The 10,718-nt window shown below is 48.5% G+C and overlaps 1 protein-coding gene across 2 annotated transcripts in view; it reads left to right on the top strand.

Annotated features, from left to right (window-relative positions):
• The window catches only part of ZNF786 (zinc finger protein 786), a 33,858-nt gene extending 23,674 nt beyond the window's left edge, over positions 1–10,184 (top strand). For both annotated transcript variants that reach the window (XM_025379929.1, XM_025379930.1), the window contains 2 exons: positions 5,395–5,547; positions 7,705–10,184. In XM_025379929.1, the coding sequence (XP_025235714.1) occupies positions 5,395–5,547; positions 7,705–9,740 (2,189 nt within the window). In that variant the 3' untranslated portion in view covers positions 9,741–10,184. The remainder of the gene's footprint in view (positions 1–5,394; positions 5,548–7,704) is intronic.
• Positions 10,185–10,718: the final 534 nt, after the last annotated feature.

Genomic DNA, 10,718 nt, shown 5'->3' with positions numbered 1-10,718 from the left:
TTTTTTTTTTTTTTTTTGAGACGGAGTCTCGCTGTGTCTCCCAGGCTGGAGTGCAGTGGCGTGATCTCCTCACTGCAAGCTCCGCCTCCCGGGTTCACGCCATTCTCCCGCCTCAGCCTCCCAAGTAGCTGAGACTACAGGCGCCCGCCACCACGCCCGGCTAGTTTTTTGTATTTTTAGTAGAGACGGGGTTTCACCATGTTAGCCAGGATAGTCTCGATCTCCTGACCTCGTGATCCACCCGCCTCGGCCTCCCAAAGTGCTGGGATTACAGGCTTGAGCCACCGCGCCCGGCCCCCTGTTTCATTCTTATCTCCACATTCAGTTAACCACGTGAAGGCAACCACTTTTTTTTTTTTTTTTTTTTTTTTTTTTTTGAGACGGAGTCTCGCGCTGTGTCGCCCAGGCTGGAGTGCAGTGGTGCGATCTCGGCTCACTGCAAGCTCCGCCTCCCAGGTTCAGGCCATTCTCCTGCCTCAGCCTCTGAGTAGCTGGGACTACAGGCGCCCGCCACCACGCCCGGCTAGTTTTTTGTATTTTTAGTAGAGACGGGGTTTCACCATGTTAGCCAGGATGGTCTCGATCTCCTGACCTCGTGATCCGCCCGCCTCGGCCTCCCAAAGTGCTGGGATTACAGGCTTGAGCCACCGCGCCCGGCCGGCAACCACTTTTAATCATTTTTGTTTTAGTTTTTAAAGTGGCTTCCTCCAATCTATGCGTACAGTAACACTCGATTTATCGAGTTTAGACAGCATTCATTAATTACTATGAAAAATTAGGTGTTAGTTCACTTATACAATCCCTCTTCTACCTTCTCCCCAGTTTTTGAGTCTCTGTTGGTCAGCTTTATAATTTAAAATAATATGTTTAAGATTCTAGATTGTATTCCATCAGTTTCATCTCTTGACTCCTTCATTATATAAAGATAAGATAATTAGTTCTCTATTACTTCCCTTCATCTCTTCTGCCAGTTGATGACAGCCATACCACTCCCTTTATATTGCGAAGCGTCTAGTATTTATATTCTGTTCTGTTACCATAGTTAACTTTTGCAGGCTGTATGTATGGATTGTTTCTAAAACATATAACTGAAAACATTACATTATTTTCATTATTACTCAAGAATCAGTTACAGTAAATGAATCTATGGTGACAAAAATATAATTCTATGCCATTAACCCTGTGCCAGCCTAATAAGAATGTTCCAAGCATTAAGATCAAATGGATTCTCTTTTTTTCATTCTTATCAGTTGTTCAAAATTATGCTACATTTTGGCCGGGTGTGGTGGCTCACACCTGTAATCCCAGCACTTTGGAAGACTGAGGTGGGTGGATCACTTGAGGTCAGGAGTTTGACACCAGCCTGGCTAACATGATGAAACCCTGTCTCTACTAAAAATGCAAAAAATTAGCCAGGCGTGGCGGCGGGCGCCTGTAGTCCCAGCTACTTGGGAGGCTGAGGCAGGAGAATGGCGTGAACCTGGGAGGCGGAGCTTGCAGTGAGCCGAGATAGCGCCTCTGCACTCCAGCCTGGGCGACTGACCGAGACTCCATCTCAAAAAAAAAGAAATACAAAAAATAGCTGGGCATGGTTGTGCATGCCTGTAATCCCAGCTACTTGGGAGGCTGAGGGAGAAGAATTGCTTGAACCCAGGAGGTGGAGGCTACAGTGAGCCGAGATCGCGCCACTGCACTCCAACCTGGGCAACAGTGAGATTCCATCTCAAAAAAAAAAAAAAAAAAAAGACAAAATTATGCTACATTTTAATTTGTTTCATTGTTGGGCCACGACTGTTTCTCATGCTTTCATCATATCCTTGTGATTATCCATCATCATCATCATCATGTTGCCCAGGCTGGTCTCGAATTCCTGAGGTCAAGTGATCCACCTGCCTTGGCCTCCCCAAGTTCTGGGATTACAGTCGTGAGCCACTGTGGCCGGCTAGGAGAACACCCATCTTCTTAATCTAATAGTCAGTCACATGGATCTTTCTGCCTTTTGTCAATTCTCTCCCCAAATCAATCTGTAGATTCAAAGCAAGTCCAGTCAGAATCCCAATAGTGCTTTCTGTGGAATTTGATAAGCTGATCCTAAAGAACATGGGAGAACCAAGACAAGAATAATGAAGACAGTCTTATGGAACAAGATGGAAGGTGACTGATTGTCTTAATCAGATAGCAAGACTTATTATGTGGTACTATGTCAGAGATAGTAAAACATCTGATAGCATCGTGTGTTGTCAAGATGTGAAGCAAAGTGAACATTCCTACTCTCTTGAGATTGTCAGTCAGCACAGCCACTTTGGAGAGCAATTTGGTAACATACAGTAAAGTTGAAGACATACTTATCCTATGATACAGCAATTCACTTCAAGAACTGTCAGTGCGGCCGGGCGCGGTGGCTCAAGCCTGTAATCCCAGCACTTTGGGAGGCCGAGGCGGGTGGATCACGAGGTCAGGAGATCGAGACCATCCTGGCTAACATGGTGAAACCCCGTCTCTACTAAAAATACAAAAAACTAGCCGGGCGCGGTGGCGGGCGCCTGTAGTCCCAGCTACTCGGAGGCTGAGGCAGGAGAATGGCGTGAACCTGGGAGGCGGAGCTTGCAGTGAGCCGAGATCGCGCCACTGCACTCCAGCCTGGGTGACACAGCGCGAGACTCCGTCTCAAAAAAAAAAAAAAAAAAAAAAAAAAAAAAAAAGAACTGTCAGTGCTTATGTGTGTATTCATAGAGGCATGCCAGGGAGCAGAAGAAAAAGACAGACTGTGATATATTCATATAATCAAAGACTATCAAACAAATGAAGCCAAGTGTTCCAAAATGGAGAAATTTTAAAAATATAATTTGAGGAGAGAAGAGCAAGTTGCAGTACGATGTGGTATGGTCTATGTAAAGTTTTCTTTTTTTTTTTCAAGATGGAGTCTCGCTTTGTTGCCCAGGCTGGAGTGCAATGGCGCAATCTCGGCTCACCGCAACCTCCACCTCCCAGGTTTAGCGAGTCTCCTGCCTCAGCCTCCCAAGTAGCTGGGACAACAGGCACGCACCAACACGCCGGGCTAACTTTTGTATTAGACAAGGTTTCACCATATTGGCCAGGCTGGTCTCGAACTCCTGACCTCATCTTCCTCCTGCCTCAGCCTCCCAAAGTGCTGGGATTACAGGCATGAGCCACCATGTCCGGCCTGGTCTGTGTAAAGTTTAAAACCAGCAATATAGGCTGGGCACGGTGGCTTATGCCTGTAATCCCAGCACTTTGGGAGGCTGAGGCAGCTGGATCACCTGAGGTCAGGAGTTCGAGACCAGCCTGACCAACATGGAGAAACCCCATCTCTACTAAAAATACAAAGATTAGCCAGGCGTGGTGGCGCATGCCTGTAATCCCAGCTACTCAGGAGACAGGCAGGAGAATCACTTGAACCCAGGAGGCAGAGATTGCGATGAGCCGAGATCGCACCATTGCACTCCAGGTTGGGCAACAAGAGCGAAACTTTGTCAAAAAAACACAACAAAACAAAAACCCAGCAATATTTTATTTATACATATATATTTTAAAATAAGAACATACATAGGAATAATATATACCAGATTCAGATCCAGAGTAGTGCTTCCCTCTGGAGAGGGATATACAGGGGCTTAAACTGTATAATGTCTCATATCTTTAAAAAACCTGAAGTAAACTGGGCATAGTGGCTCATCCCTACAATCCCAGCACTTTGGGAGGCCGACGTAGGAGGATATCTTGGGCTTAGGAGTTTGAGATCAGCCTGGACAACCTAGGGAGACCCTGTCTCTACAAAAAATTTAAAAATTAGCTGAGCACGGTGGCTCTCGCCTGTAGTCCCATCTATCAGGAGGCTGAGGTGGGAGGATTGCTTGAGCCCAGGAGGTTGAGGCTGCAGTGGGCTGTGACTGCACCACTGCACTTCAGCCTGGGAGACATAGCGAGACCCTATCAGAAACAAAAAAACAAAAAACCTGAAGTGTGTCAGCATGCTAGGATTTGACAAAGTTAGATGGCATCCAGGTTTTTGTATATTTTTCTCCTTCTCCATGTGCCAGAAATATTTTTAATAAGTTAAACCACTGGCCAGATGCAGTGGCTCATGCCTATACTTGCAGCACTTTGAGATGCCAGGGTCGGGTAGGGCTACTTGAGCCCAAGAGTTTGAGGTTAGCCTGGGTAACATAGTGAGACTGCATTTTAAAAATTAACAATAATAATAATAATAATAAAATAGCCAGTGTGGTAGCTCTTGCCTGTAGTCCCAGCTACTCAGGAGGCTGAGGTGGGCAGATCACTGGAGCCCAGGAGGTTGAGGCTGCAGTAAGCTGTGGTCATGGCCACTGCACTCCAGCCTGAGAGACAGGGTGAGACCGTATCTAAAATAATGGTAATAATAGCTTAAAGCATTATTTTAAAAACGCCTTTTGACCACATTTTTGCTGTAACCAACTTGCTTTAAAATTGGACCCTATGATTTGGCTTTTATTAAATCACTATTAAGAATATTGAGGCCGGGCACGGTGGCTCACGCCTGTAATCCCAGCACTTCGGGAGGCCGAGGTGGGCGGATCACGAGGTCAGGAGATCCAGACCATACTGGCTAACATGGTGAAACCCCGTCTCTACTAAAAATACAAAAAATTAGTCAGGCGTGGTAGCGGGCGCTTGTAGTCCCAGCTACTCAGGAGGCTGAGGCAGGAGAATGGCGTGAACTCGGGAGGCGGAGCTTGCAGTGAGCCGAGATCGCACCACTGCACTCCAGCCTGAGCGACTGAGCCAGACTCCATCTCAAAAAAAAAAAAAATATTGAAGGCTGGGTGCAGTGGCTCACGCCTATAATCCCAGCACTTTGGGAGGCCAAGGCAGGCAGACTACTTGAACACAGGAATTTGAAACCAGCGCGGCGAAACCCCTCTCCACTAAAAATGCAAAAATTAGCTTGGCCTGGTGGTATGTGCCTATAGTCCCAGACTGAGGGTGAAGAATCACCTGAGCCCAGGAAGCTGAGGCCACAGTGAGCCATGATTGCACCACTGCACTCCAGCCTTGGCAACTGGAGTGAGACCCCATCTCAAAAAAAAAATTAATTAATTAAAAAAAATACATATAGCATTAGCCATTTTGTTTTTGGACAAAATACAGCATTGCTAAATGTGTGGGGACCATGACAAAATTAAAACAACATACCTGATCTAACATGCCCGGACAGAAGCATTTGTAGGATGTGTAGGCAGTTTTTTCATCTTTGTGTAAACCTGTTTTTGTTTTGTTTTTTTTTGGACATGTTGTTCTCATACTTTGTCCCAGGAGTGAATGTTGAGAAATTTAGAAACTTAGTGTGCTTTCAATTCAGGAAGCCAAACTACCTTGTCTGACTTCTCTGTGCAGATGATGGACTTCCAAAACCAGAACTGATATCCTGGATTGAACACGGGGGAGAGCCCTTCAGGAACTGGAGAGAATCACAGAAATCAGGAAACATAATTTGCTCCTCTGGTGATTTGCATTTTGATCCAGGTTTTCAGGAACAGCTGTTTTGGGGTGAGTATTAGGAAATCAGGGCCCCGACCTTAAGACATCGTGTTCAGATTTGTTTCCCTTCTCTGATCTTGTCATCCTGTTTGGGCGAGCTGAAATTTGATGACTCTTATCTGCTAGATAAAGGCAGTAAAGCGTAACAGTTAGGAATGTGGGTTCTGGAGTCTCTATGTCTGGATCTTGCTTTTTCTTGGTGACCTTGGGCAAATTATTGAACCTTTGGGTAGTTTAATGCCTGATCTATAAAATGAAAGTACCCATGTTACAGGATTGAATTGGTTAATACATATAGTGTTAGGCCAGGCGTGGTGGTTCAGGCCTGTAATCCCAGCACTTTGGGTGGCCGAGGCAGGCGGATCACTTGAGGTCAGAAGTTCCAGACCAGCCTGGCCAACATGGTGAAACCCTTTCTCTACTAAAAATACAAAAAAATTAGCCGGGCATGCTGGCAGGTGCCTGTTATCCCGCTACTCAGGAGGCTGAGGCAGAAGAATTGCTTGAACCTGGGAGGCAGAGCTTGCAGTGAGTGAGCTGAGATTACACAACTGCACTCCAGCCTTGGCGACAGAGCACGTCTCAGTCTCAAAAAATATATATATATATACACACACACGTGTGTGTATATATGTATATGTATATATGTGTATATACATGTATATGTGTGTATACATATATATGTATACATATATATTGAGAGAGAGTTTATATAGTAAGAACTCAGCAGAAACTGGTTATCCAGATTTTTTTTTTTTTTTAAAGACACAGGATCTTGCTCTGTCACCCAGGCTGGAGCACAGTGGCATGACCATAGCTCACTGCAGTCTTGAACTTCTGGCCTCAAGCAGTCCTGGCCTCAAGCAGTGCTCCCACCTCAGCCTCCCAAAGTGCTGGGATTATAGGTATGAGCCACCATGCCTGGCCCATGGTTATCCAGATCTTCGTGACTAACATGGCTTCCTTCCCAACTAGAGACTGTTATCTACTTGAATACTTCAATCTGAGCTCTTCTCTTTCATTTCTTGTCATGATGAAAGAGTCAGAGACTTCTGGATTCTTGTTTTCTTTCTTTTTCTTTTTTGAGACGGAGTCTGGCTCTGTTGTCCAGGCTGGAGTGCAGTGGCTGCATCTCAGCTCACTGCAAGCTCCGCCTCCCGGGTTTACGCCATTCTCCTGCCTCAGCCTCCCCAGTAGCTGGGACTACAGGCGACCGCCACCTCGCCCGGCTAGGTTTTTGTATTTTTTAGTAGCGACGGGGTTTCACCGGGTTAGCCAGGATGGTCTCAATCTCCTGACTTCGTGATCCGCCCGTCTCGGCCTCCCAAAGTGCTGGGATTACAGGCTTGAGCCACCGCGCCCGGCCAACTTCTGGATTCTTAAAATACAGAATGAAAAAGTCAAACAGGAGCATCATTTCAAGAAATCTTGTCAAATAGTTTTAGTTTTTAGGTGCTTCTTTTGAAAGTGAAGGTTTTCCCCCACAAATTACTTAACTTCTACCATCTATTAATTATTCCAAGAAACCTTCTTGAAACATTGGCAGAAATGGGAGCAGGGACGGACGAATAAGCCCAAGCCTTGCTGCCCGAGACAGGATGGCTCAAGGATCACATACAACTGTGGTATTAGGGCTCCAGCTCGGGACTCCAGGTGTGTCTGTACATCAGAATGGGATACACTGGCGTTCCTGAAGTCATGAGAGCAGTCAACACTTACAGAGTACATGCCGTGTGCCAGGCACCATGCTAAGCTCCTCATGCACATTAGCTCATTTAATTCTCACAGTAATCTTATGTACTTTTGTTTCCATGTTTTTACAGAAGGAGCTGGAGCCAAAAGAGATTAGCTTGACAAAGGTTACACAGTGGACAGATAGGATTCAAAAGCAGGTAGTCCGATTCCAGAGCTTACACTCTGTTTTTGCAACCTATATTTTCCTTTCTTCAATGTTATCCAAAGATACGTCTCTTCAGTTTAGTTTCAGCAGACTCAACAAACTCACTTGGGGCCATGAGATAGACCACACTGCATGGTTGGGTAGCTCAGTGGAAGAAACTGAGTTCCCAGGCCTCCACAAGGCACTCTTATGGGTCACTTGACTGTGAGAATCGTTAGTAGTGCTGCAGACAGGAATACCGACTGAATTTTTGTTTTCAATTGCAGGAAGCCAGCAGGCTGTGAATTCAAGAAAAACTAAAAGCCATTTCCAATTAGATCTTCTTGAGAGCCAGTGTTCCTTTGGATCCTTTGTTTCCTTGAGGTCTGACCGAGGCATCACCCTCAGGAGCCCACAGAGGCACAACGCCAGGACTCCTCCGCCACTAGCCCGCGGCCCCAGTGAATCTACCCTAAAAGAACTCCCAAGTCCCAGAAATCTGGATCTTCCTGGTTTGCGGGACGTCCCTGCCTGGGAGAGCACCCAGCACCCTTATCCTGTCTCCGGGGAAAGCTGTTGGGCGAACAACCATTTAGTAATGCACCAGAGGGGCCAGTCAAAGGACCGACCACATAGGGCCTGGGAGAAATTCAACAAGAGGGCGGACACGCAGATGCCGCGGGTACAGAAGCACTTCCGGTGTCGCGTGTGCGCCAAGAGCTTCCGCAGGAAGCTGTGTCTGCTGAGCCATCTGGCGGCCCACGCGGCGAGGGTTCCCTTCCAGAGCGCTGACGGTGAAATGTGCTTCCGACATGAGCAGGCCCATCCCAGCCACCGCCTCCCGCACCAGGGGGAGAAGCCTGCCCAGTGTACCCCGTGCGGCATGCGCTCCCTCCCGGTGGACAGCACGCAGGCTCGCTGGTGCCAGCAGAGTCGGGAGGGGCCGGCCTCTTGGAGAGAAAGCCGCGGGGCCTCCAGCAGTGTGCACTCGGGAGAGAAGGCAGGCTCGCGCCTGGCGCAAGAGGAGAGCGGCCACCAGCAGGGGGACACGGAGGCTCAGCAGCACCTCGCACCGGCGCCCTGCTCTTGCTCGGAGTGTGGGGAGCGCTCCCCTACGAGCACCCTCGCCTGCCACTGCAGGGCGCATACTGTAGAAAAGCCCTTCCAGTGTCCCCATTGCAACAAGCGTTTCTGCCTGCGCCGCCTGCTGCAGGTCCACCAGCACGCGCACGGTGGGGAGAGACCGTTCTCCTGCAGGAAATGTGGCAAGGGCTTCGCCAAGCAGTGTAAACTCACGGAGCACATTCGAGTCCACAGCGGAGAGAAGCCTTTCTGGTGTGCCAAGTGTGGCAGGAACTTCCGTCAGAGGGGACAGCTGCTGCGGCACCAGCGGCTGCACACGGACGAGAAGCCCTTTCAGTGCCCAGAGTGCGGGCTGAGCTTCCGCCTGGAGAGCATGCTGAGAGCCCACCGGCTCCGGCACGGCGGGGAGAGGCCATTCTCCTGTAGCGAGTGTGGCAGAGGCTTCACCCACCAGTGCAAGCTCCGTGAGCACCTGAGGGTGCACAGCGGGGAGAGGCCTTTCCAGTGCCTGGAGTGCGACAAGTGCTTCCGCCTGAAGGGCATCCTGAAGGCCCACCAGCACACGCACAGCAAGGAGAGGCCGTTCTCGTGTGGGGAGTGTGGTAAGGGCTTCACCAGACAGTCCAAGCTCACGGAGCACTTGCGCGTGCACAGCGGGGAGAGACCCTTCCAGTGCCCAGAGTGCAACAGAAGCTTCCGCCTGAAGGGGCAGCTGCTCAGCCACCAACGCCTGCACACCGGAGAGAGGCCCTTCCAGTGTCCGGAGTGTGACAAGCGCTATCGCGTGAAGGCCGACATGAAGGCCCACCAGCTGCTGCACAGCGGGGAGATGCCTTTCTCCTGTGAGTGCGGCAAGGGCTTTGTGAAACACTCGAAGCTTATCGAGCACATCAGGACGCACACGGGAGAGAAGCCTTTTCAGTGTCCCAAGTGTGACAAGAGTTTCCGCCTGAAGGCGCAGTTGCTCAGCCATCAGGGCCTGCACACAGGGGAGAGGCCTTTCCACTGCCCTGACTGTGGCAAGAACTTCCGGGAAAGGGGACACATGCTGAGGCACCAGCGCATCCACAGGCCCGAGAGGCCCTTTGCCTGTGGCGACTGTGGGAAGGGCTTCATTTACAAGTCTAAGCTTGCAGAGCACATCAGAGTACACACAAAATCCTGTCCTGCTCCAAATGAACTGGACATTAAGAAAAGGCTCAGCCAACTGTTTGCAATGATAGAGGCCGACTGGAGTTGAGGCAGAGTGGGACATCCAAAGCGTTGAGCAGGAGTGGTATTGCCCGGGAATCCACCGCAACAGTAGCCAGACCTGCTGGTAGAGGGGTTTTAGGAGCAGGTGTCCTTCTTTGAGCAAGAGTGTCATACAAGTTAGGAATATGAGGAACCACAAAGGATTTTCTCTTCGGAAACATTACCAATTATACTTCTTTTTTTTTTCCAAGACGGAGTCTTGCTCTGTCACCCAGACTGGAGTGCAGTGGCGTGATCTCGGCTATATTGGAAAAGACAGCATTATAAAACAAGGACATAATAATATGAAAAGCACGGCATCTGCAAACAAAAAGAATTTCTACGAGGTTATATGTGATTGCTAAAAAATTTTTAAGAAAAAGTGCACACAGAAATCCAGATAGAATGTGATTACCTTTTTGTATTTATATAAAAATATATCTGTGTAATTACAAAGAAGTTCTGACATTTTATTTTATTTTATTTTATTTTTATTTATTTTTTTTTCGAGACGGAGTCTGGCTCTGTCGCCCAGGCTGGAGTGCAGTGGCCAGATCTCAGCTCACTGCAAGCTCCACCTCCCGGGTTTACGCCATTCTCCTGCCTCAGCCTCCCAAGTAGCTGGGACTACAGACGCCCGCCACCTCGCCCGGCTAGTTTTTTGTGTTTTTTGGTGGAGACAGGGTTTCACCGTGTTAGCCAGGATGGTCTGGATCTCCTGACCTTGTGATCCGCCCGTCTCGGCCTCCCAAAGTGCTGGGATTACAGGCTTGAGCCACCGTCCCCGGCCTAAGTTCTGACATTTTAAAAAGTGATTGTTAGAAAAGTAAATTTAGGTGAGGCACAGTGGCTCATGCCTGTAATCCCAGCACTTTGGGAGGCCAAGGCAGGAGGATCACGAGCCAAAGAGTTTGAGACCAGCTTGGGCAACATGGCAAACATTTAATGATATATTCTATAGAATGGCAAAAATTACTAAAATACT

The sequence above is a fragment of the Theropithecus gelada genome, chromosome 3, assembly GCF_003255815.1.
Source record: "Theropithecus gelada isolate Dixy chromosome 3, Tgel_1.0, whole genome shotgun sequence".
NCBI lineage: Eukaryota > Metazoa > Chordata > Mammalia > Primates > Cercopithecidae > Theropithecus > Theropithecus gelada.
The sequence above is the reverse complement of the archived record's forward strand: the minus strand, read 5'-3'. Positions and strand labels throughout refer to the sequence as shown.